The following is a 27286-nucleotide window of genomic DNA, read 5'->3' on the forward strand; positions in this document are numbered from 1 at the left end:
CTCTCCTCCTGCTTGTAGTGGTATATCAGAATGCATTCACCAACACAAAAGTGGCCTATTGCGAATTGGAAAGCTAACTGCAGACAAGTCTTTTCTCTTTTTTTTGTAAACACAGTCCATAATCTTAACATGCGTTTCAGTTGGAACACTTTGCAGATGCCAAAACAGAAGTGTTTTTCAAAGATTACTTTGGTTTTGTGTGAGGCAACGCATGGAGACGCACTGATAGCACAACTCGGACAAAAAGAGCTGTCATTCCCTTCTGTGCTTGTATGTTCACAGGCCATGTTCCCTCTCAGAAGAGCTAACAGCGAGCGGACCACATAAACAAGTCTCTGGTACAACTACAAAAGGTGGCCCTGCATTTGGTTACTATTGAAGCACATCGCAAGCCATTTGAGTCAGACAAACAAAGGCCACTTCAAACAGACAGCAATATGAAAAACACTTTCGACACGAGGAAAATATTTTGCATTTTATATGTTTATAAAAAAGCCCATTTAAGTTTCTTTAATTAAAATGGTCATGGTGACTGAAATAGAAATAGAAAGGGAAAGAGCAAACACAATGCAGATTCACAAACATCACCACAGAAAATTGCCTTTGTTAATGTGCTGCAAGAATCCGCCAGGGAATGTATTCTGGCAGGGCTCTCAAGGCTCACTCTTTGAGAGTGAGACTCGCTCATTGTTTCCCTTTCTCGCTCCACACTCTGAAAAAAATGGTCATAATCCATAATAATAATTTGTTTTTCCAGCATTTCCATTGGATTCAAGCAGAATGTTCGAAACTAATCAGAAGGGTTATAACTTGTGTGCATCCAAAATCACAGCCCTGCTTTTGTATTACGATACTTCTGAACCATACATAACTGCAAAATCAGTCATGCCAGCGGAAAGAGTACAATCTAAGCTTTGTTAAGTAGAGCAAGGATGATAACCATTTATTGGGGTGGAAGGCCGCTGTGTGCCAGTGTCCAAACACTGGACAATATATGGAATTTGTATGTAAAGGTGATTAGAGTGATTCGGATATGGTAATAATGAAAGACAAGATTACTTGGACCAGTTATTTTCCATAAAACAGTTACTCTTCCTACTTAATTGTACTGAATTATTTGCATACGTCTCCTGAAATTCATAACAAGAGGCAGTGATCCCTTCATTTTTAGAAATTAATATTTATTATCTTTTTCACAAGTGTTGAAGCACAGTAAATCGCATTTCTCCAAAACCAGTCTAAAAATACCTCTATCTCCTTCAAGCGCCCCTAACTGCTAAATCAGATCACCATAAATAAAAGAAGAGGAAGATATACAAAAATATACTTGCAGAGAGCACAGAGTAAGACACAATTTCACAATAAGTCATCATAAAAAGACTTCTGCTGTTAGTTTCCCAGAGAATGAATGAGACACAATGAGAAGGGTGGGGATCAAAGGACGGAATAGACGCAGAGGTCCGCACGCAGAGGTGGGTGAGGTCACACCTGGGGGTGACAGGAGAGAGGGGAGGGCCAGCACGTGTCAACCAGTAGTGAGGGAGCATGGCTTAGGGACGTGTGGGTGGGGTGGGGGGGTAGGTGGTTGGAGAGACAGTAAAATGGGAGAAAAAATTATGCTAAAGAAAAGAAAGCTCTCGCACACGTTCACATTTGCAAGGATTACGGCAACGTTTCGGTCCGAAGCGTAGACCGAAACGTCGCAGTGAACCTTGCAAATGTGAACAGTGTGTGGGAGCTTTCTTTTCTTTAACGTTGGTGACCCAGGGGTTCAACTCCAACACACCTGACCAACGGAGGTGTGCAAGAATTCTACACAAACAGAAAAAAATTATGCGAAATCGCATTTGACCCTCAGACTGGTGCTGCGATGAGGACTTTTTGAAGAGCGAATGTGACACTGAATGTATTTCATTCAGTGAGAAAAAACAAATCTTTGAAACCTGAAACATTAAAACATATTTCACCTAAGCGTTGATCATAATTTACAATATTCCATACTCTTAAAAAGGTCTTGATCACAGTTGTCACATTCAGAGAGGGAACTATGGTTTGCATTCAGCTCATCTTCTGCTGGCAACACTGACGTGAAGTGCTCTGATACCTCAGAGCTGGAATGGCTACAAGGGAATGTGATGCTAGCCCAGTCCTCACACCTTAGGACGTCATATGACAGCTGTTATATGAATGGAGTATTCTGGTTTGAAACAGAAGTTTGTCCGTTTACATGTGTGCAGTCGGAATATTCCTTGAACGCAGCCACATATGGAATGGACTTAAGAGTTTACAAACGTATACTGCCAATATTTCTGGTCTGAAACAGAATATTGTCAGTATTCGGTTATAAAACATCTGAAGGAATATTTCGTCTACAATGTGTGCAATCGGAATAACCGGAATATTCGGAATATTTGGAAAGGACTTAACAAACCGTATACTGCCAATATTCCGTTTTAAACTAGAATACCCTGCATGTAAAAGCGCTCTATGAAAGCGAACATTGGGAATGTTTCGGGGAGGGGGGGGGGGGAATGCTAGCAGACATGATACAGTACAACTGTGCTAACAGGCTTAGATGGGCACGGGACAGCGCACAGTGGTTTCCAATCAAATGGGCTTTCATTTTTTGTAAACAATCGAGGCCCTACCAGGTAGAGCGGAGGGGGGCAGAACTCGATGAGAACTCAATATCATGGATGGAGAGGATAAGAGAGCTTTAGGCAGAGGAGTGAGAGAGGTGGAGTGGAAACTGCCATCTCTAGCACTGGGGGCAACAGTGGTTAAGCTTTCCTGGACTTCTTAGTGTTGTTTTTTTTAGTTTGTTGTACATTCAGTTGTACAGTACACACCGTCCTTTCCGAAAGTGAAATAATAAAGGGAGTGATCCAGGCTACTTCTTCTTGGCGTTGACACTTTTGCACACCCAGTTCATGCCGTCCTAAAACACAGAGAGAGAGAGAGAGAGAAAGGGAGAAAAAAAGATAAATAATCCAAATTATTTTGCTTTTATGAGGTCACTTATGAAAATTCAATAAGATCTTAGGTAACACTTTATTTTAGGGATACATCTATTAGCACTAATACATACAATATTAATGCCTGTGTAAGTAACTTGTAAGGCATGTACTAAGCAAAATAAGACAGTTGTTAAGCATGTATTCACAAATATCTTGTTTATGCCCAATTAGGGATTTATTACCAATATAACCTTAGTAAGGACCTAGTAGACCTAGATTTCTATTTATGAGTAAGCAGTAAGGGCCAGAATACAATGTGTACAAGCTCCTGGTATATTGTCTGAACAAACCCTGAACAGTGTGAAAACAGATGTGGAATAAGGGTCCCTATTCTAAAGTGATGCATTGCTCAGCCCAGATGGCTTAGGGCCCCCGCACTACCTAGGGCCCCCACACTACCAAGGGACCCCACTCTACCCACACTCCGCCCCCGGGAGGCAAAGTGTAAGAATGTTGCTGAATCTGCATTAGTCTCATCAGGTACATTGACCACGATTGTTGTACTCATTATGTCAATGAGTAATTGGAAGCACTATATAGCAAGGATTGGACGTAAGGTTCTCAATGACGGTGGATGGTGAGATGTCATTTTTTCATACATCAATTAGTTTTAATTGTAAAAACCCTACAATAAATGCAGAATATAACGATGAGTAATAGTTTGGAAGCGAAACTAAGCTATTCCTTTGTGATAAATAAGTTAATGTTTGAGAAACTTAGCTCCAAGAAGTGCAGTGCATGATGGGTACGCCCTTAGTCAGAAATGCAATGCATGGCCAATGCAGCAATGATAATGTTTCTGTTGTTACGTACATGGCAAATTGTTTGGATAGCATCTAAATTTCACGAGTGAGGGGAGGAGCTAAGAACGTAGGCTCAGAGCTGGGTAGGTTGTCTGTTGGCCTAGATTGCGTACCCATCATGCACTGCACTTCTTGAAGCTAATATTCTCAAACATTAACTTAATTATCACAAAATAATAGATTAGTTTTGCTTCAAAACTATTATTCTAATGTTCTGCATTTATTTTTGGGGTTTTTATAATTTAAACTAAGTGGTACATGAAAAAAAATTACATTTCACCAACCCACCGCCATCGAGAAGTGTACGTTCAATCCTTGCTATATAATGGCTCCTGTTACCTTCCATACAAAGTTCTGAAAAAGAGACAACTAGATGATTCAGCTATATAATAAGTATTTATTTATTACACCCTTACAGTTTGTCGATTGTGGGGGCTAGGTAGCGCGGGCCTGGGTGGTGTGGGGGCCCTAGGTAACGAGGGGGACTTTGGTAGTGCGGAGGCCCTGAGCCATCTGGGCTGACCAATGCATCACTTTAGAATAGGGACCCTTATTCTGCATCTGTTTTCACACTGTTCAGGGTTTGTTCACACAGTGTGTCGGGAGCTTATACACATTGAATTCTGCCACTTACTACTTACTAATAAATAGAAATATAGGCTTACTGGTCCTTACTAAGGTTATATTAGTAATAAATCCCTAATTGGGCATGAACAAGACATTTGTGAATACATGCTTAACAACTGTCTTATTTTGCTTAGTACATGCCTTACAAGTTACTTACACAGGCATTAATATTGTATGTATTAGGGCTAATAGATGTATCCCTAAAATAAAGTGTTACCAGATCTTACTCTATATTCAATTGATTTTATTCCCCTCACCATCTACTTGGGAGGATTTAGGGGAAACTATTAGGACTTCAGTGCCCAGTGAAGTCCAATATAATTAAAGTCTAACTTTTGTAAGAACACATTTCATATTTTCCCTCAGTCAACAAGGCAACCAGCTGGAACTTAATATATCAGATCAGAGCTCAGAACAGATTTTACTAGTTTTGGATGGATCTACAGAAGCACTTATGTGGCAAGCACTTAAGTGTTGATCTACATTAAATTAAAACTCTACCAGCTAAACTATTCAAATTAAGGTCCTTGCAACACAGACGGTGTACACACACACACACACACACACACACACACACACACACACACACACACACACACACACACACACACACACACACACACACACGGTACTACCTGCACTCCCTCCCCGGTGAGGGCGGAGCATGACTGGATCTGCCAGACGCGGTCCCGGATGGTGTGCAGGTTGAGGCCCTCCGCGATCTCGGAGGCGGGCGCGGCTGTCAGCAGGTCCTGCTTGTTGGCGAAGATGAGGACGGGCACCCCGCTCAGCTTCTCCTCCTCCAACAGCTCTGCCAGCTCCTACACACACACAGCACACACACACACACACACAGTTGGCATCAATGCATTTTTAATAGAAGAAGTGTTTCAGCAGCACATTCTTTTAAGAATGCATACGGTGAAAATAAGTCTGTGCCTGTGCAATAAAAAACAAAATATCTGCAAGGTGCTGCCTGTCACATTTCATAATTATTGACAATGGGATTTGGGCCAGCACTCTGAAAGCATTTTGGACTAACACTGACCAAAGCCTGCACCTACTGTACATGTTGATGATCAATAACGCACCATATTCACAACTGTTATGCAAGACACACTGTACTATATAGTCTTCATCTACACCAAAATGTGATCTTCAGCTACTGTGACTTGATTTACAGTAAGAAGTCATTTAGTGGAGTGTTAATACACTTATTATCGCAAAGGATATGAGCAGTTTAATTTTAAGTATAGTCTGCCCACCTTTCATTTTAATATTACTCCACCAGATTTAAATCTGGATTTAAAATAAACATCCATTATATCAAATGGGATGGAACTGAGCCATACTGTACAAGTCAGGTAAAGTCAATTACCTGTCCTGTTTCTTCAAAACGTTTTCGGTCAGCACTGTCAATAACGTAGATCTGGAAGAGAAATAGATTTGCACATCAGGCATGTACTATAATGTGAGGGTCAATGAGTGGCATTAGGAATTACACACAAAAGGTCTCTGACTGACCAGTATATCAGTGTTTTCAAAGTAGTTTCTCCAGTATGGCCTGATCTTCCTCTGTCCACCAATGTCCCACACGTTCAGCTTGAAGCCTTGCGACTGCACACTCTTGATGTTGAAGCCCTACAGGACACACAAGCAAAAGTTAAACACGACCACCACATCATAGCTGGCATGCAGAAACAAAAATATATACAGTCAGGTACATAGACATATTCTTTTTCTCAGGACCTCACGATGTCTTATTTGCCATCCAGGTCACTTCCACATCCAGCAAACAATCAAATATGTCTAAAAAAGATGGGTTATGGCCCTGTCGTGTCTCAAACGGTAGGGCACTACACTACACCGGGGACCCAGGTTTGATTCTCCCCCATCTCTCACTCGCTTCCTGTCACCATCTCAAACTGTCCAATTAAATGAAGGGTTACACCCCCTAAAAAAGATGGGGTGCACAATAGTGCAAATGCTCTAACATGCAGTACCATACATGCACATTGCACATTGAATGCAGCCTGGATCCTTTCCCAACCTTAACCCATCTCTCTCTATGAACCATTTCCTGTCCTGTTCTCTACTGTCCAATCCGATAGGCACAAAGGCCCGAGCACAGTCCTAGATTAAACGATGAGCCCAATATATAGGCCTAAATATAATTAAGGACGTGTAAAATAAAGCCAGAACTTAGAGGGGAAAAGAGGTGTTCACCTGTGTAGGAGTAATATGGCTGATGTCTTCAGATGCCAGCTGTTTCAGCAAGGTGGTCTTCCCCCCGTTGTCCAGTCCCAGAAGGAGTATTCGCACCTCCTGGTCAGGTGTGCTCTTCAGTTTACGCAGAATCGACAGCAACCCCTGAAAAGACGCCCATGGATTAGATAGCACTAGTCATCAGTGATCACTGTGTTTTGATAAACGCAAGTGATGATGCAGACGAAGGGAGTTTTATCTATCAGTAGGCCACACATCTGTGGGAGGCACATCCTTGCTCATGTTATTTACATAATAGACGGAGTATGTGTCCTCAAAAGTTTCTCTTATCTTTCATGTTCATAACCATACGCGAAACGCCATAATTCCCTATTTTCCTAAGTGGCCATTTGTTCGAGTGTTGCTGAGTATTAGCTGATAACGCTAACTTGCTAATCCCATCCAGGGAATGGCTGCATCCTTGCACCCAACAACAGAACCGCTATCTGCCAAGCAAGCCGATTGCTTGTTTTGTAAAGCAGGGAATAAAGGCAAAATGCTCGGTTGAAATGCTATGGTTTAGAAATAATTATACAGCGTTCTCCTCGAGTGTTTAAGTACAAATGATATTCACTCTAGAAATGTGGAAAATACGATGCCAAGTCTCACTACTTACCATCTTGTTTCCTTAGCTCTCCAAGACGCTACCGAGGGTTACTAAGGATGATGACGTCGACACAACGTCATTACGCTGGTCGTACGTCTCAGCGGAGGCGTTATCAGAGGTGAAGAAAGCTACATAAGTTTTATAATTATTTTGACATGGAAGCTGAAATATCCGTTTCCGAACACACGTAAACATCATTCATACGATACTGACAAGAACAAAAAATATTAAACGTTGTCTTTTTCGGGTGCTTTTTAGGACACATGCTGAGTGGCTGTTGCAAGTGGCTGGTCGAGGGGAGGGCTTTCTTTATGCGGAAATTCTTTAAATGGATCTATTTGGCTACTTACAGTCAGTAACCGGGTTATATCTCAAAACATATAAAGAGTTTATATGTTTATATCAAAACATATAAATAGAATATCAGCATTGCATCGGGTTACTTGTAACGTACAAATAATCATAGCCTATCGAGTTCGCGTAGAGGGAGGGAGCTGCCCCCCATAACTGATTGGAGGAAAGAGGTGCCACGTGCACCAAATGCACTTTGACCAAAATCTTGAATCCTAACTTGGGCTTCATATTTTGTCTGTAAACGCGTTTACTTTCACTTATCGACTCTTAAGGAAAACACGGTAAGTTGCATTTGTTCGTGATTGAAGACAGCTTAAGACCTATGGTGCACTATTGTTTGCATTTGTGTTGCTAAATGCTAAAATGACAACATTGCTGCAGCATGTTGTATAGTATGATGCAAGCTGTACAGCAATTTACAGCAGTAGACTACTACTACTTATTCGTGGGGTTATACGAGGTCTCAGTTGTGGCTGGGACATCTGCAGTGCACGTTTTTTCAGTCGTAGATGACAACATGACATTTGACGTTAACCTGCTGTCAGTTGTGAAGCTGTCAGATCATTGAGAGGATTTACTTGGGCCTAATCATTACTGAGTAATCACTAATCAACCAGTCTCTTATGCATACACTAAATAATATAATTTGGATTCATCCCGTGTATTGTGTAACCTTACACCAGCAAAGTGAAGGAAATTCTTGTCTTCATTCCAGTTGGTGACCTCAGGCAACTCTGACTGGCAAAACTGGGTCAGACTGGGTTGCTCTAGTTTCCTGCCTATCTGTGACCCTCACTCACTTCTGTTTTGATATTGCCCTTTTTCAAGGCTTGAGCATAATCTTTAGATGGAGATCTTAAAGAGCCATTACAAATTGTTGCTATTTACATCAGGACATAAGCTTACACACCATGGCATCATAACTTCAACAACCACTTCAACACATATTTGGAGGCAAATTTCAGGTGACACCTGTCCCTTGGGGTGATTTAGGATGGTATGAACCCAAGAGAGTTGGGGTGTCAAGTTTTGAGTGTTTTTTTCCCCTGAACGCATGGTGAGTGGTATGCAATTCAATTGCACTGCCCATTTTCTCTCTCATGTTGTTCCAGTGAACTCTGCAGCAGCTGGTCTTCTTTTGCAGAGTAGCCACTTGTTTCCACACTATGCCATGCCTGATTTCTCACTTACAAATCATGAAATGAACAGAGTAGGCCTAATAGTCCCGAGAGAAGGCCACTACTTGCCTCACTTCTACCATATGGAACACTCAGGCATATTCAAATGAATGACATGCAGGTGATACAGGGATTTATTGCTATTCAGAATCAGAACATACTTTCTGGGAAACCCTTTCAGAATTAGCTGTAGGAGTTCGAGAGTTGTAGTGAATTTTGAAAAGTTCTGTGAGGTCAGCCTTTAGAGGACATAGACCTAAATGTTGAGCTTTTTGGTTGAATTTGATGTTGGACAGGGCAGAAATGAGGTCAGCAAACTCAGGTTTCAGCAGTCCTATCCTCACAGCCGGGAGGCTTCGAAAGAATGTCCTTATGCAACAACGGCCGTCAGTAAAAAGAATGAGCATTCGTACTACTGACCTCCCTTTGACATTTCATACGCTCAGCTGTCATAGGACTTGCAAAAGTGTGTGTGTGTGTGTGTGTGTGTGTGTGTGTGTGTGTGTGTGTGTGTGTGTGTGTGTGTGTGTGTGTGTGTGTGTGTGTGTGTGTGTGTGTGTGTGTGTGTGTGTGTGTTTGTGCGAGCACGTGTGTGTACTGGTGTAAAGATGATAGTTCTACTCAAGTGTGTGCTATATGTTTCCTGCGATGTACAACTTAATAGTTGTGATACTGCGCCGCTACATGTTGCATTGGAATGTAATATTAAACAATAACGTGCATTCGTTCTTTGTACTCTACTAGCTGAGAAATGTAGCCCTGAGCATAGTGCTACAACTACAGTACTCAGAAACTGTAGAGAGAGGATGAAGTGGGGTCACACTGTTCTAAAAGCAATCCCATGGTATGAAGGAAGAGTCTGTCCAGTTTCAAAGGGATTTGCTCTTGCAATGAGTTTGGGATTTACACTACTCATCAGTCAGGTGTGCGCGTGTGTGTGTGTGCGCGTGTGTGTATGTGTGCAGGGCCGGATTATGATGGCCTGGGGCCCCTAGGCTTCAAGTTGATGTGGGGGCCCCCGGAAAGCAAATTTCGAGACAAATGTACTTAGACAGTGTCATAATTACGTGCGAGGAATTAGGGTTAACATTGTCTACTAACTTGTACTCAACATGACAGATGATATTTTCAATGTTGCATCCTGTCACAATTCTGCAATTTTTCACTTTTGACCAATCGGGGGCCCCCTGGCAGGTGGGGGCCTCTAGGCTGCAGCCATATCTAGCCTGTGCATTAATCCGGCCCTGTGTGTGTGTGTTGCTGATGTTTGTTTTGCTGGGCTGCCAGGAGTCCCTGTGCTGGTATCTGGATTGATATCTGGTTTCAGCCACCCTGGCCAGATCCGCTCAGATGAAGGCAGCCAAATGTTCCATGAATGTTGTTGTTCTGTTGCATGAGTGTAATGTTGTTCTTTGTGGATGTTAGACTCCTGTTAGAGGACATGAGGCCTATGTACCTTATATTCTGGTATTAAATACTGAAGGATCATTCTGTGTCGTTGAAGGTGGGAAGTAACTGCGACCTTGTTCAAATTATTTGTTTTCCACGCTTTCTGGACCCCTGTTATTATGCATTCAAATACTGAGCTTTGTTCAAGTCTTATATCTTTTAAGCCAAACAAAAGAACCAAGGCCTACACTGCTGGCTGATTTTACAGTTTACCAACGCCTGCTAAATGCCTAAGCCCTTTGTGGGAAAAGGTGCCCTCGGCCTATAAAAACCTAAATATCTCAGCCTCCGAAGCACATAGAAATATGAAGCGATTTGCATTTAAAAGCTTTGACCATCCTCTTGCATTAGCATGTGTTCATTCAGCTTTAACATCTCTAATCTCTTGAGTCTGAATGCTGCGTCTATGTCGCTCCAGGCGCCGAGGTCAATGCAGTGTATACACAGCATCCAGCATTAGAGTTAATTACTGAACAGTTCTTCACAGGTTTAACGGGGAGGATGTGTTAAAAGTCTTGGTGCACAAGTCCTTGTTGCAATCTGAAATAGTCCCATGGACCCCTGTTGTTATGCATTCAAGTAATGGACTTTTTTTCAAGTCTTATATCTTTTAAACCAAACCGAGGAACCAAGGCCTACACTGCTGGCTGATTTTTACAGTTTACAAACGCCTGCTAAATGCCTAAGCCCTTCTTGGGAAAATTAGCTTTATTTCAACTGATGCGTTGAACACGATGAATTTACATTGTGAATAATTACCATTATGATTAATTACTTAACTGTTCTTCACAGGAGTGACCGGGAGGACGTGTGTTGGTGCTTGGTGCTGTTACTGTTCCTGACCGGTATAACTTGGAGGAAGTGTTGAGGGTCTTCTTGGTTCTGTTGTTCGGACCACCAGAGAGAAGGACAAGATGGCCCTGAGCGGCTTTGACATCGATGCCCCCCGCTGGGACCAGACCACCTTCATGGGCCGCCTCAAGCACTTCTTCAACATCACCGACAGCAGAACAGCGCTGCTGCCCGACTCGCGACTGCAGGAGGCCAAAAACCTGGTGGAGAGCTGCAGGTACTTCTTTTTTTTTTTAAGACATATTTTTTGGTCTTTTTGACTTTTTTCATGAAAGTACAGTGCAGATGGTGACAGGTTGCGAGTTGGGAGAGAGAGAGACGAGGAAGGGTCGGCAAATGACCCGGGCCGGGAATCGAACCCGGGTCGGCCGCATAGCAAATGAGTGCCCCACCATATGCGCCACGGTAGGGCCGAGCTGCAGGTATTTCACACACTTCAACAGGCTCTAGGCAACTTTAAAAAATAATAATAATAACTAGGACCACAAGCTTGGACTGGAGAAGGCCAAAACACTGGTGGAGAGCTGCAGGTACCTCACATGCTTCAACCAGAAGCTGTAGGCAACTTTATTTTTTATAATTGAACATAGACAGAATACTTCACTACAAGAAGAATAAGGATTGTACAGGCATAAGCATCAACAAGAAATCACATGCTTCAAGAAGCTCTCTAGGCAACCTTTTTTAATTATTAAATATAGACAGAATTACATGTCATGGAAATTGAATGAATATACACGCACAAGAATATGGACAACACAAACTATTCTGTCCAAGCAGGCAACTTGGGGGGGCTCTAGGGCTCTAGGCAACTTTTTCCAAGTTAATTAATCACCACGTGTCAACTGATGCTAAAATGAATTATTAGTAGGCAAACAGTTACTCCCAACTGCTTCACTGCCGTGAAACCTAACATAGGAAATAATACAGACTTCGGTAGGCCTAGTGGGCAGTCATGGGTAAGTCGTTAGATTGTCAGGTCAGTAGCCCAAAGGTTGCTAGTTCAATTCCCGACCCTCCAGGTTGGTGGGGGGAGTAATTAACTAGTGCACTCCAACATCCTCCTCCATGACTTAGGTGCCATCCTGCTGCACTGCCCCCTTGGGACGCTATTTGGGGCTGCCGCGTCGCACGGGCAGGTGAGGCATAAATGCTATTTCTTTGTGTGTAGTGATCGCTGTGTGCTGTGGAGTGGTGAAAGCCCACCTGGGAAACTCCAACTCCCATTGTCATTTTGACACAGCACACAAGTGAACACTGCACACAACAAAAGTGGATTTATGCCTCAGCGGTGCAAGTCGGCAGCCCTCAATTCTGCCCCAAGGAAGCAGTGCAGCAAGGTGGTACTATTCTCAGGGTACCTCAGTCATGGAGGAGGATGGGGTTAATTACTCTCCCCAGCAACCTGGCGGGTCGGGAGTTGAACCGGCAGCCTTTGGGCTACAAGTCTGACGCCCTAACCGCTTACCCATCACTGCATGTCACAATGGCAATGGGAGTTTCCCACATGGACTTTCCATCTGCAGTCCACTTTCCCAGGTGGACTGCAGATGGAAAACATTCAACATGTGGGGAGGAAAACATTTCTGTGACCATGTAGATTCTCAGGCAGTCACCTCAAAAGCTGAGCATGGCTTTAACAGATACTATATGACATTGCTAAACTAAGATACACAGACTACCAGAGTTCTGAATGAACACCAGGCAGCCGGTCAAATACTGTGTGCTTGGCTTGTAAAATTAACATCTACACGCCATTTTGGCTGGTGACGAAAAAAGTGAATATAGAGCCCTGACCATAACAAGTGATGGAACACGGTATACAATGTAAGCATCATAAATGGAAAGAAATGCAGCATAGTATGTATATAGTACATGAGAATACAGTGTATCATAGAAAAAAATACAGTGTATTATAGAAACGAAGGAGAGGAAATGTGCACACAATTACGTGAGTACACTTTGATGCACACATTTTAATTAATGGTGCTAAGAGACAGAGGACCAAAGGATGAGCACTGAGCACTGATTTTTCCTGCCAAGTGCTGAAAAGAAATAGGCAGTTTGAGAGTTCGTGATCAATCGCTATTGATGTTTTATGACTGCGTTTATGACTCATTTCTCTCTCCGGCAGTCGATAAGCTCTAAGGTCAGTATTGTATTTTCAAGATCTGCTTGGCTAGAAGTATTGGATGAGTGATGAATTTGGGTAGACTTGACAGTTTGTGTGTGTGTGTGTGTGTGTGTGTGTGTGTTTGTGTGTGTGCGCGCGTTTGTATGCGTGCCCGTTTGTGTGTGCGTGCGTGTCCACTTGCGCGTGTGTTTGTGTGTGTGTGTGCGTGCGTGCGCGCACCCGTGTGTGTGTGTGTGTGTGTGTGTGTGTGTGTGTGTGTGTGTGTGTGTGTGTGTGTGTGTGTGTGTGTGTGTGTGTTTGTGTGTGTGTGTGTGTGTGTGTGTGTGTGTGTGTGTGTGTGTGTGTGTGTGTGTTGGCATCAGGGCTGGCTCCGTTCCCCCGGGCACCACGGAGGAGCAGCTGCATTATGCCAAGAAGCTCTATGACTCCGCCTTCCATCCCGACACGGGCGACATGATGAACCTGATTGGTCGGATGTCGTTCCAGGTGCCAGGAGGCATGGCCATCACTGGCGCCATGCTGCAGTTTTACAGGTACAGTACACAAAGCTAAGTTTGCTTCCTCTTACTCCCTTTCAGGTATGTTAACTGTTTTTCCCCCTATTGATATTATGTTGTCTTGTAAGGCAGTCATGGGTAAGCGGTTAGGGCGTCAGACTTGTAGCCCAAAGGTTGCCGGTTCGACTCTCGACCCGCCAGGTTGGTGGGGGAGTAATTAACTAGTGCTCTCCCCCATCCTCCTCCATGACTGAGGTACCCTGAGCATGGTACCGTCCCGCCGCAAGGAAATACATTTCGGCACCTGTCAGAACAAGATGTGGATGTGTCGCCATGTCCCTATTCACTACTCAGTACAGTATTGCCTCTTCTCCACTCCCAGTTTTCTGGAAGGCCTACAGCTCGACAAAGGGTGACTCGGCCGCCACTTTTTGCTTTTCGAATAGGCATGACACATCTCAATCATAAAGCAAAAAGTGGCGGCCGAGTCGCGCTGTAGGCCTACCAGAAAACTGGCAGTGGAAAAGAGGCATAACTGCTCTCTTGCTGTCACTGCAGTGTCACAAGGAGTCGCGCTGACTGAACACTGCAGTTGTAAACCTGATTTGAACCCAAAGCCTTACCAAAGGTCAGAGAGTTGAGATGAGGCAACACTGCAACTGTCTGTCTGTCTGGTGGACCGCAGCCAAGTTGATCTGGTCAGGAGAGAGGTCGGTGTGGACAGGATCCAAGCAGGTCTGACCGGAGGAGTGGGGGAATAATTGCAGTCGCCCTGGACCTGGACCTGGACCTGGCCTTAGAGGAATGGTGTGTTGTGTGCGTGTGTGTGTGTGTGTGTGTGTATGGCCGGGTGGCCGGGTGGCCGGAGGAGTGGGTTTGTGAAGCGGTCTGACTCAGCCTCACATGATCACCCTTAGGCTGTGGGTCAGGGCCAGGGCCTGGCCTTAGAGGAATGGTGCGTGCGTGTGTGTGTGTGTGCGTTTGTGTGTGTGTTTGTGTGTGTGTGCATGCAGGGCCGTATTAACACACAGGTTAGATATGGCTGCATCCTAGGGGTCCCCATCTGCCAGGGGGACCCTGATTGGCCGATAGTGAAAAGTTGCGGCTGGCTGGCTTTAGAGGAATTGAGGGGGGTTGACCCTAAGTTCAGAACCTCAAGGCTTTGACATCTAACACTGTGTGGTCTGTTTCTCGATTCTGATTGGCTGATAGCTGTTGTAAATCAGGCACAAACACACACCATTCCAAATGAAGATTCTATGTGCGTCTAAGTTAGACGCGGCCCGTCTAAGTTGGTGATTAGAATGTGCTGCAGTTGGGCGAAGGGTTCTGCAAGAAGAGCACATCTTTGCACCATCTGTGGTTGGGGTATCAGTGTGATTGCAAAGACATTTTATTCCTGCTGTGTTTATCGCAGCGAAGTGTGTGTCTGCAGCGCGACGAACGCTTGCGCTTCCTCAACCTGTCAACTGAACAACGCGGGGCAAATTAATTGTTATTACAGCGTTTTTACATAAATTTGGTCAGCGATTAAGTGTAACCGTGTTAGATAAGCAATAAGCCACTTGAGGCTGTGTGTTGTGCTCGATTTATGACAGGTATGGGGAGGTTTACGGCACGGTCTCACGTGGCTTATTGCTTAATTTGTTCACAGGACCGGAATTAGCTTGGGTCGCTTTTGGAATTTGCTTCGAATTTGCTTTGGGTTTTTTATTTGCCGAACCTCCATTGAGAAATAATGACTTTCTCCACTCCGGTAGCGTAGGTAGTTTTTGGTGTACTGTACCACGCAGCATTAACCTTATGTCTTTTTCTGCCTCCCTTCCCCTCCCCTCTCCTCTCCTCCCCCAGGACTGTGCCAGCAGTGGTGTTCTGGCAGTGGGTGAACCAGTCCTTCAATGCCCTCGTCAACTACACCAACCGCAACGCTGCCTCCCCCATCACGCCAAAGTAAGACCCCCACCCTCCACAACAACACGGATACTCCAGGGTGCCTTCTTTCTTATAAAATTCACTTTCCTATAAAATTGTTCTCTTCAAGGACAGTAATGTAGAGTACATTGGCCATTTTATGAGGTCTTTATGGCTTTATTGGAGTTCATATTTTATATGAGTTAATATGTGTTCACTTATGTGTTACATCTTAAAATGTCTTTTGTTTCAGACATGTAAAAGTTTTTATCATTTACCTGACATGTTTTGACGGTGAGACTTCCCTCTGATGAAGACGTAAGTTTCACCATCGAAACATGTCAGGTAAATGATAAAAACTTTTTTTATAGGTCTGAAACAAAGGAAACTTGGAGATTTGATATAACTTTAAGCCATAATGTACGTCATAAATCTGCTTTATGGTTGTTTTTGCCTGTCCATTACAAACCTCCAGACAGATTGGAGTAGCCTATTTCACCGCCACCAGTACAGCGCTGGTCACCGCAGTGGGCCTCAACCTCTACACAAAGGTACACGCATGCCGCCAAGCTCATATTCCATAATTCCAAGTTGTGAGTTACTGGTCTGCAGTACAGGAGTGCATATTTAGAAACCATAGTTGCTAACTACGTTAGCTGCTTTGTTGTTTGCAATGCAATTTCCCATTGACAACTACCCAAGCTGCTAACTGGTTAACAACTACGCTTTCGAGAAACGCACTTCAGGCCTTTATAGCTGGCTCTGAATAAGTCTGGAACAGCAAAGCCTGTTAGATAATCCAATATTATGACCTTCAAAAAAGACAATTTCTACATCGAATGTGCAGTAAAAGTATGTCCTAAATCAGAATGGCTTTCTCTATCCCTCTCTCTTTCTCTGTCTCTTTCTCTGTCCTGTGTGTGTGTTGTAGAAAGCACCCCCCCTGGTGGCGCGTTGGGTGCCCTTCGCCGCTGTAGCTGCTGCCAACTGCGTCAACATCCCCATGATGAGACAACAGTAAGACTTCAGAACCTCTTCTCTTTTTGCAGAACCTCCTCTCCTTTTGAAGAACCTCTTCTCTTTTTGCAGAAACCTCTTCTTTTGGAGAACTTCCTCTCCTTTTGCAGAACCTCCCCTCCTTTTGCAGAAGTGTGTGTGTGTGTGTGTGTGTGTGTGTGTGTGTGTGTGTGTGTGTGTGTGTGTGTGTGTGTGTGTGTGTGTGTGTGTGTGTGTGTGTGTGTGTGTGTGTGTGTGTGTGTGTGTGTGTGTGTGTGCTTAACCCTGTGCTAATGTACTTTTAAAAAAACAACGAACCCTACTTGGCATCTGCACTTGTTGTTCTGTATATTTCCGGTGCTAGCGATGTTGGCTATGATTTATGTCTTCGATTGTAAGTCACTTTGCTTATAAAGCGTCTCCCAAGTGTAACGCAAATTGAAAGAATAGAGTATTACACTGTATATAGTACTGCTGATACAAATATGTTTTTTTCTGTCTATTTTGTGTCCTCTCTTTGTTTGTGTCTCTGGCAGGGAGATCCTCAATGGCATCGCTGTCACCGATGAGAACGGCAACAAGCTGGGACATTCAAGGGTCAGTGTTGCCATGCCATAGCTGGCTTACACTGAATGGAGACTGAAAATGAAAAATTCAGCCTTTGCCAACCATGAAAAAACACACACATCCGACTCGAAAAGATTGGGTGTACAGGACTAGCCAAGTCACATGAAAACTGAAAATGAAGTCTGCGACTCCAAGCTCCCGTTTCTGTTATTTTAATGTGATGTTCATTTTCAGAATTCATGTGACTTTGCTAGTTCTACACCCAATCTTTTTGAGACGGATGTGCGTGTTTTTTCATGGTTGGCTAAGACTGAATGGCGTCCAGTGATGCAGCATCTGATTAAGCATCCCCAGCATGTCTCTGGAGCCCCGAGACTGCTGACATGGCAAAGCATTAGTTATGGCAAACATGCACAACAGGCATTTAGTTATTATGGCAAACATGAACAGCTCGCACAAACTCTCTCTTTGTTTATCTCTCACTCAAATTCAATTTAAAGTTGCTTTATTAGCATGACTGCATAAAGAGGTATAGGACATCACATCCATCACTTTGTTTATTATAAACAATGTTGGAGGATGGAAGAAATTGTTTTATGAAATGGACTGGAGATCGCATGCATATCACACACATGCATAATTTGTTCATCTGCCAATCTAAAAATGTCTCTCTGTTTTATCTGTCTCTGTCTCTGTCTCTGTCTCTCTCTCTCTCTCTCTCTCTCTCTCTCTCTCTCTCTCTCTCTCTCTCTCTCTCTCTCTCTCTCTCCAGAAAGCAGCAGCGAAGGGAATCACCCAAGTGGTGGTCTCTCGTGTCACCATGGCAGCCCCTGGCATGAGTGAGTAGTGTCCCCACACATCGCCATGGCCACAGGCTGGCCCCTGACCTTCATCTGACCTTCCCTTCAGCTGCAGCCAAACAAATCATGGCTTCTACACAGTCTTTCTCTTTTTTTATCACTTACTGTGGCAAATAATGTTTGACACTGGCCCTATCTCAATGCCCAGTGTTCTACCCTTGCTAGGACGTGAAACGCCCAGTGATTGGATACTCTTTGGTGAACTCCATTACATTACATTGCATTACATTATGTTGGCAGACATTTTATAACCAAAGCGACTTTCAAAAGAGGACATAATCATATCGTATCCAATCACTGGGTGTTGCTCGTCCTAGCGAGGCTAGAACACTGGGCATTGAGAAGGGGCCATTTGGTGGCTGTCTGATTTGTCATACATTTTGGAAGGATGGAACAAAGTTGTTTTTTTTGTTTAGCGGCTAGCTATGGTAATAATGTTTGAAATTTGTTGACTGTTTTAGAATGAAATGACTGCTGAATTATGCATGGAGGGCTAGTAGACATTTATGCACTCATGAGCCGTAATGCAGTCATGTCTCTCTCTCTCTCTGTCTCTCTGTCTCTCTCTCTCTCTCTCTCTCTCATTCACATTCTCCTTCTTTCTTTGTTTTCCCCATTTCAATAATGCTTAATTGGCATTACAAATCATATGCGCTCTTACCAACCAAGGCATTCACAGTCATTTAAAAAATATTGGAAAGACTCATAGGCTATTGTGTGTGCACCATATAAACATATCTCTCTTTATCTCCACACCCCCACCCCTCCATTGTGGCTCTCCTCTCCCTTTTCTCCTCCTTAGTTATCCTGCCGATTATAATGCAGAGGTTGGAGAGGTACAGCTTCATGCAGGTGAGTGTGTGTGTTTATGTGTGTGTGTCTGTCTGTCTGTCTGTCTTGCACACGCTCGGTCGGTTGTGTGTGTGTGTGTGTGCGCGTGTGTGTGCGCGCGTGCGTGCGTGTGTGTGTGTGTGTGTGTGTGTGTGTGTGCGCATGCGCGCATGCATGTGTGTGTGCGCTCGCGCATGTGTGTGTGTGCGTGTGTGTGTGTGTTTGCGTGTTGTGTGTGTGTGTGTGTGTGTGTGCTGCGCACACGTGTGTGTATGAGTCAGTAAGTAAGTAGTAAGGTGTCTCTCATTTGAAGGTTGTCTGTAACAGTGACTGTAGCCAGAGTCTACCCCCTCTGGGCCTGTAATCAAGTTTTAGTGTCTGACTGCTTCTCTGCTCTGTGCCTCACTGCTGTTCTGGGGTGCATATCTCGAAGCCATAGTTGCTTGCTACGTTAGCTACTTTGTTGTTCACGATGCAATTTCCCATTGACAACTACCCACGTTGCTAACTGGCTAACAACTACGCTTTTGAGAACCGCACCCCTGCGCTGTTCTGGCGTATGCTGCGCTGGGAATTCTCTCTGAGTCAGCAGCACAGCAAAGACTGGTCGCGCCTGTTTTTTTTGTTTTTTTGTCCTTTGTGGACCTTTTGTGTTGCACTCATTTAGTTTGTAACTTCCTGTGCCACCTTGGGGTGTACGGTACTGTAAGTGAAGATAACATATGCATCCTTTTAGGACTTTTTAAATTAAATGTATTGAGTTCTACTAGACTGTACAGTGCCCTACAATTATAAGTGGTAATGCATTGTCATTCACATCAGGGTGCATTATGATGGTGGATTTTAAGTAAAGAAGGCCCAAGCGCAAGATTGCACTGCTTTGTCATTTACTTGTAGGGCACTGTATCAGTAAATTGTACCAATAATATACTCTGCACTGCCAGTAAGTACTCAGTAGAGATTAAAATCAGTCTCTCTCTCTTTGCCGTCCCACAGAAAATCACCGTCCTCCACTGCCCTCTGCAAGTCATGATGGTGGGAATGTTGTAAGTATACTTGTCTTATTGACTTATTGACGGACAAGTGATTTGTGTGACGTGTTTTGGGTCTGTGAGATGGCCTTGTCATGTTGTATTGCCAGACCAGGAACTGATGACCGATGATGACAAAATATGAACAGTCCCTGTCCCTGCAGCATTTGATGTTGACAGACGACCAAATGAATAATGCTGTCGTTTCTGTCTGATTTATGCTAATAATTCTGATCTAATAAATCTAAGTACTGAAAACACTGAGAAGAAAATGATACGCACATTCATGAAAAATGCTTAGTCATTACTCATTTTTAGTGGGTTACGTGTGAAGTGCTCCTCAGCAATAACAATAATAATAATAACAATAATAATAATATTAATATTAATTGAGCGTCTGTCTTGTTTCTTGTGCTCCACAGCCTGGTGTTCATGGTGCCGGCCGCCTGCTCGCTCTTCCCTCAGCAATGGTAAACACCTACGGCCTCTTTATTCATAGAGAGAGAGAGAGAGAGAGAGAGAGAGAGAGAGAGAGAGAGAGAGAGAGAGAGAGAGAGAGAGAGAGAGAGAGAGAGAGAGAGAGAGAGAGAGAGAGGGAGAGGGAGAGAGAGAGAGAGAGAGAGACAGAGAGAGAGAGAGAGAGAGAGAGAGAGAGAGAGAGAGACAGAGAGACAGAGAGAGAGAGAGAGAGAGAGAGAGAGAGAATTGGCAAGGACCTAATCAACTTTGAGCTGTCCAACGGCCCTGGGTAGAGGAGGGTCAAATATGCTGTTGGGGAAACGTTAATTGTTAAGCTCTTGGTCAGACCAAATCTCGAAGAGATTTGAAAGTCGATGATAATCAGGCTAATTATTATTCACTGCACTGTCTCTATTTGTCAGTGCCTAAATGCCATATGACATAGTAGAGGAATGATCATGTTCAATACTTACGTACTTAAGGGAAATTTGTAGTCATTTTTCACTCTGCTGACCTTACTATTTAATGTACAGTCATATCTAGTCATGATCACATGCAAGGTTTTAGGAGGTGCAATGCATTTTGTTCACCTACCCAGCAAATGAACAGATTTGTATAAGGAATAGATGCTACCTGGGAGTTCATTTGTGCCTTTAGCTCTCTAAACTGCACAGGTAAAACCAGGTAATGTGCAATAAAGGCCTCAGACCCCACCCTCACCAGGTCCACTGAAAAAATGACTGAATTGTATTGCAACTGTAATTTCTAAGATCGTTTTACTAAACATGTCATATTTCATGTGAAACTGCTTAACATTAAAATTATATAATATCAAATTATGTAAAATTATATATTAAAATAAGACTGCCTCATGGGGCGTTAACGGCCAATGGGCCATGGGTTCCCCACCCACGCTATTTTACCTGAACCTTTCTCTTTGTGCGTCCTCTTTGTCCAGCTCCATCGCAGTGTCCAAGTTGGAGCCCGAACTGAGAGAGTCTATCGCCTCAAAGTACGGAGACAAGGTCCAGTATGTCTACTTCAACAAGGGTCTCTGAGGCTCTCCTATGCCCCCAGAGCCCAGGAGGGGCGTACGAGTCCTTCACTAATGAGGGATCCTAGGACTGTAGAAAGCAGTGTAAGCAGGAGACACGCACACGGCCCAAGAGGAGAGGAATACTGTCAATGGGAGATGGTTATGTTGTGACTGGTGGAGGAAAAAATATATAAAAATACATAAAAAAACATATACCGCGTGCACACACACACACACACACACACACACACACACACACACACACACACACACACACACACACACGCCTTTCTTATTTTTAATGACAGTATTATTATGAGGGAAATGGTTTTACACGTATGGTCTGTTATCACATGAAATCTTAATGTCAGCTGAGCTCCCAGATGATTTTCTCACCTCTATTGTTTGTGCAGTCAGTTTGCATTCTTTGCGTTTGTGTTTTTGTTTTTGTATGTACGTTTCCAGTTTTAAGGTGCAAAAAAGGTGAACGAAGTTTCAAGCAAACCTCATAATGTATGCCTGGCTCGACTGTGTACTACGCCCTCTAGTGGTGGACAAGAGTTCCTGCAGGCATCACACAGAATAACAATAATAGACTGATGAACTCTACGTAGATGTAATCATAATAAAATTATACATCTACATATATGACTTGCAAGCCAAACATTGCCTTTCCAATCTCTCAGGTGGCCGATAGTTGGTTTACTTGGGACTCTCTCACCGTACGATCATGTGCTGAGGTCAAACCTAACCAAAATATATAGTTACTGTGTGAATCCCCCACCCTCTCCCTTTGTAGTGTACAGTACGTCCATGTTTTAGTTTTTGTGGTTACGTCTATGTGTTTACTTCTTGTGTCAAATCTATGGTTACAATGTTGCCTTACTTCAAAAGAGGTCTCAACATCCAAAGGCCTTAAAATATTAGCAAAAAAATGTGTATTTTCTTTGCTGGAGCTGGAATACATTCCTATTAAACCCTGAGTCAGCAATTGTGTGTTTGTGGGAAACAGTAGACCAGTCAGGTGCATAGTCGAGAAGCCATTTTCAAAACAATGGATGCGGTCAACCTGCATGCTCAAACTTTTGAGCTCTGGGGCCTATACTAAAAAGCTGGTTCAGGAGTAAACCAGGTTAGATTAAGATGTAAATGATCTAGAAGAGACTGGAGTGTTTATTTACTTAAGAAAATGAGGACTCCAGGCTTTTCTATTGGATGATTTACCTCTTAACCTGGTTTACTCCTGAACCAGCTTCTCAGTAGAGTAACTTACCCCTAGAGTCTGGGGTGCATTTCTGGAAAGCGTAGTTGTTAGCAGTTAGCAACTTCTGTAGTTTCCAGTGGGATATTGCATTGCAACCAACAAAATAGCTAACATAGTTAGCAACTACGCTTTCCAGAAATGCACCCCTGATGTGCATTTTTCAAATCCTTCATGTCTTTTATTGCTTAACCAAGTGGTCAGCCGTAAGGCCACTCTGGTCATTTAAAAATCATGTCAAGCTCTATGATAACTGTGAATAGAACACTTCGATGTCATATTTGCAAATTATGCATAAATGGATGTTGTCATGTGGTAGTGGAACAACAACAACAGATTTATCTTAAAACCTGAACAGATTGAAGACTTTTATGGAATGAATAAACATTTTTTTTGTTTGTACTTAATCATACCACTGACTGCTGTGCTTTTCTCATTAATTTCAAAAGGGACTACCAGAGCAAATGACATGTTTGTTTAATGATGTAATGCTTTTTTGACATTTGTGTTGTGTTTTGTGAAAGCAGCAGCTACTGTGAGATAAATGGCTTCACTTCACACACATTTCTGGCAGGAGGTGGTGAGGAATTCTCATCTGTACAGCAGAGGCAGCAGGGTGTGTCTGAGAAACACAGAGGAGAGTAGCGCTGAAAAGATGGAGAGAGAGAGAGAGAGTGTGTGTTTGTGTGTGTGCGACAGCTTTTGCTGGGCCCAGGACAACGTAATCTGAAAGGGCCCCCCAATGCAATACATGCAGTGTAGAGAACCCAATTATGGGCCTCTGTCTCTGGGCCCGGGACAACTGACCCCTTTGTCCCCCTCTGTCGGCTTCCCTGTGTGAGCGAGAGAGTTCAGCAAATCCATGTGGACAGTAATACACAAAACCTGCTGAATGGATGGTGTGTGTGTGTGTGTTCGTCAATAGACCTGCTCAACCAAACGCGTCACCACAGGTAGGGTGTTTTTGACTAGAGATTGAGATCATTAAATTGCTTCATCCAAAAGTTCTTGTTTGGACAAGAGAGTCCAGGAAACAGTGTGTGTGTGTGCATGCATGCGTGTGTGACACTGCAGCAAGTGCTACCATTCAACTACTAAATAATTCACCTTTTGTATTTTTTTCCCTGAATGGATGAATGAATACCATGTTATAATTATCCTGTGTGTATTGGTTGACTTCACACTTGTATTTTTAAATTAGTTCCCACATCCGGCACTTGAATAATGTATGATTTCAGTGCCTCTACACTCTCTGACTGCTAAGGGACAGACTGTCATATCATCTCCCCAAATGCCAAAGTTAAAGCAGCAATCTTTTGGATTTTGTAATAGCCTGGGCCTATCTACTACTTATGAATAAAATAAAATAAATAAAGCGAATGAAAGATCACCAAGTTATACAATGGATTGTTGAAAACCACAATGTCTATTCCGGTGATATGAATAGAATATTAAGTGAAAGCTGTGAAAGTCAACTGGGAAACTCCAACTCCCATTGTCATTGTGACACAGCAATCCACAACACACAAGTGTACACTGCACACAACAAAACTTAATGTATGCCTCACCCATGCAAGGGGGCAGCCTCCAATGGTGCCCGGAAGGGAGCAGTGCGGTGGGACGGTACCATGATCAGGGTACCTCAGTCATGGAGGAGGATGGGGGAGAGCACTGCTTAATTACTCCCCCCACCAACCTGGCGGGTCGGGAGTCGACCGGCAACTTTTTGGACTACAAATCTGACACCCTAACCGCTTACCCATGACTGCCCTGCGTGTAAAATGTGTATTCCTATAATATTCCTTCTGCCGCACTAATGTGCCATTGTGCCAGTCTGATGTTTTGTGTGCTTCTTCTCATGCAGTCCTTCAACTGTTCCATTGAGCCGTGACCTAAAGGTTAGGGAGGTGGTCTAAAGAGCAGAGGGTTGCAGGTTCGAATCCCACCTTACCCCTTCCAACACATCCATCCATGTAAATCGCTTTAGATAAAAGCGTCAGATAAGCGTAATGTAATGCAATGTAATGTAATGCAATGTCATGTCATGTAATGTAAATGTGTTCAGTACAGCCATCCATCTATAACACTACTGTGTGTAACTGACATCCTATTAACACCACCCTAACTGTCCTGTCCTGCAATGTCATCCAGTCGCTCTAGGTACTCCCAGTCAAGACTGTTCTCCGTTGTTGTACCCAAGTGGTGGAACGGTCTCCCAGAGGCAGCAAGACTAAGCACATCTCTTGCAGCCTTCAAGAAACAAGTAAAGACCTTCCTCTTTCGAGAGGAGCTACTAAACTAATGCTTGAGCTGGCCTAGCCCCAGGGCAGAATATTGACATGATGTTTATTTTATTTTAGTTTAGTCTAGTTTTAGTTTAGTTTGAGTTGTGTGTGTGCGTGTGTGTATGTGTTTGTGTGTGTGCTGTGTGTGTACTCTTTATTAATTAAAAAAAAAACTAACCCCTCTTTGCAACTGCACTTGTTGTTCTGTATATTTCCTGTGCACTTTGTATTTGCTTGTGATGTTGGCTTGATTATGTCCTCTTTTGAAAGTCGCTTTGGTTATAAAGCGTCTGCCAAATGCAATGTAATGTAATGTAATGGCATGTAATGCTCTTGCTGGTTTTGTGCTCTTGCTTTCTCTATTCTCTTCCAAAGCTGCAGCTTGAATTGCGTCTCCTGTTTGTACTGAGTGTAATTTTGGATGAACACCTCTGCTAACTGTAATGGGATTTCACAATAACTAGCAGCTGGTTATGAATCGGAAATTGAATGAATATTTGGGAACATACTTTTTAAACCTTCTGTGTATAAAATGCATTTTACCATGCAATGCAATGCCCAATACAAAAATGTCAATTTCCCAGAATGTTTCAAAATGGACATAAGCCTACGTCAAGCTATCGAAACACAGTTTGTCATTTTGGATAAACTTCTCTGCTAAGTGTGATGTGATCTCACAATAAGTATCAGATGGTTATAAATCTGTAAACGTCTAGATGAAATCCAGTGTGTGGCTGGCTGCAGGGTTTGTTCTCTCTGTAGGGAAGCCAACAGGCCGACCCAGGCCCAGGGAGAGAGGAGGCCCCAGAATTGGGTCCTCATTACATTATACAGTATGTATTGGGTCGGGGGCCCTTCTTTTAGTTGATTTTGTCCAGGGCCTGGTCAAAGCTGTCAGCGGCCCTGCTCTCTCTGCAGCTGGGAATGTGGAATCTGGCTGAAGGCGAGGGCCGCAGTGTACTCCGTCCACATTCTTTTCAGTGTTGCCAGATGTACGATAAATATCGTATTTGTATCGTACACATGATGTCAGATTCAAGATTAGTTTATTACGTCTTATTATAGGTTTGAAGCCTATAAAGAGTAAAAATCGTTGTTTTTTCTTGTATGAGAATTTTTGAGTTTTCTTTCGGTTCATTTAGTTGCCTTACAACAACCATTTCATTCGTGTATGATAATTTCCAAAAGCGCATATTCCATCTGGCAACACTAATTATTTTCTCTGCATCTGCCGTCTCCGTTCCACATCAGCACCATTCATTTTCATTATCAGGACACTATGCTCCATCTATCTTACGAATATGATCTTCAGTAGGTCGCAGCCAGGGAAAATCTGACTGCTGGGGAAGAAGAAATAGAACTGACCGCCTGAATGACATATTTGGTGCAAACCCAGGTGTCAATCTTGGCTTTAGGGAAAGTATAGAGCCCTGCCATGTTCTCCTTTTCTGCCGATGCAACAACACAACACAGCTGGTTTCTTTTAGTACCTAATCTGCTTGTTGTTTTCGGCAGTCATTAGATCAGCTTGTTAAGAAAATAATGTGGAACGGTTCTGAAATGGGAGCCACTTGTCCAAGTTCGCTGCTTGAAATCAACGCTAAAGGGCATCATGGGCAAGCAGTTAGGGCGTCAGACTTGTAGCCCAAAGGTTGCTGGTTCGACCCCTGACCAGTCAGGTTGGTGGGGGGAGTAATCAACCAGTGCTGTACCCCAATCCTCCTCCATGACTGTATTCACTCACTCCCTAGGGGCGCCATTGAGGGCTGCCCCCTTGCACGGGTGAGGCATAAATGCAATTTCGTTGTGTGCAGTGTGCTGTGGAGTGCTGTGTCACAATGACAATGGGAGTTGGAGTTTCCCAATGGGCTTTCACTTCACTAAAGATTACCAAGGCAAGGCAATACTATTAAAATGCTGTACTCAAGGATGGATTCCTGCACGGGCCTACAGGGTCCTGCACGGGCCTACATGGGGGCCCTGAAGCCCAAGCATCCACATAAAACACTTAATTGTTGGGCTGTATTTATGTCCTCATGTTGTGTTAAAATTGTCAAGTCAAGTCAAGTCGGTTTTATTGTCAATTTCTTACATGCACTGGTCATACAAAGAATTGAAATTACGTTTCTTACTTTCCCATGCAGACATAGACATAGACTTTAGGTGTGGACATAGACAATTAGACATAGACAGTACACATACATTACACCTAGAGTATACCTATACAATACCCTTATAGACAAGTGCAAGACTGGGCAACAGCAGA

General features: G+C 43.4%; 2 protein-coding genes across 2 annotated transcripts; one reads left to right on the forward strand and one right to left on the reverse strand.

The window, feature by feature from the left end:
* Positions 1–2425: 2425 nt before the first annotated feature.
* On the reverse strand, positions 2426–7406 carry arl3b (ADP ribosylation factor like GTPase 3b). The gene is made up of 6 exons (XM_063221984.1): positions 7329–7406; positions 6674–6817; positions 5972–6088; positions 5826–5876; positions 5083–5268; positions 2426–2938 (listed from the first exon to the last, which is right to left on the reverse strand). The coding sequence occupies exons 1-6, from the start codon at positions 7329–7331 to the stop codon at positions 2891–2893; spliced, it is 549 nt and encodes a 182-aa protein (XP_063078054.1). The 5' UTR covers positions 7332–7406; the 3' UTR covers positions 2426–2890.
* Positions 7407–7592: 186 nt separating this feature from the next.
* On the forward strand, positions 7593–23147 carry sfxn2 (sideroflexin 2). Its single transcript, XM_063221983.1, has 12 exons — positions 7593–7954; positions 11093–11369; positions 13649–13819; positions 15635–15733; positions 16170–16245; positions 16626–16711; positions 17227–17287; positions 18030–18096; positions 18920–18969; positions 19945–19994; positions 20402–20449; positions 21397–23147. The coding sequence occupies exons 2-12, from the start codon at positions 11215–11217 to the stop codon at positions 21494–21496; spliced, it is 963 nt and encodes a 320-aa protein (XP_063078053.1). The 5' UTR covers positions 7593–7954; positions 11093–11214; the 3' UTR covers positions 21497–23147.
* Positions 23148–27286: the final 4139 nt, after the last annotated feature.

This window comes from Engraulis encrasicolus, chromosome 17 (assembly GCF_034702125.1).
Source record: "Engraulis encrasicolus isolate BLACKSEA-1 chromosome 17, IST_EnEncr_1.0, whole genome shotgun sequence".
Taxonomy (NCBI): Eukaryota; Metazoa; Chordata; class Actinopteri; order Clupeiformes; family Engraulidae; genus Engraulis; species Engraulis encrasicolus.

What these genes read in the sequence shown, in the direction of transcription:
- arl3b (XM_063221984.1), bottom strand. An exon ending in TTGAAAACACTGATATACTG is followed by an intron (nt 5,877 to 5,971) that starts GTCAGTCAGAGA and finishes TTTCTCTTCCAG; the next exon opens with ATCTACGTTATTGACAGTGC. An exon ending in TCACCGGGGAGGGAGTGCAG is followed by an intron (nt 2,939 to 5,082) that starts GTAGTACCGTGT and finishes TCTGTGTTTTAG; the next exon opens with GACGGCATGAACTGGGTGTG.
- sfxn2 (XM_063221983.1), top strand. Translation starts at nt 11,215, where the DNA reads ATGGCCCTGAGCGGCTTTGACATCGATGCCCCCCGCTGGGACCAGACC. An exon ending in GCCTCCCCCATCACGCCAAA is followed by an intron (nt 15,734 to 16,169) that starts GTAAGACCCCCA and finishes ACAAACCTCCAG; the next exon opens with ACAGATTGGAGTAGCCTATT. An exon ending in ATCCCCATGATGAGACAACA is followed by an intron (nt 16,712 to 17,226) that starts GTAAGACTTCAG and finishes TGTCTCTGGCAG; the next exon opens with GGAGATCCTCAATGGCATCG.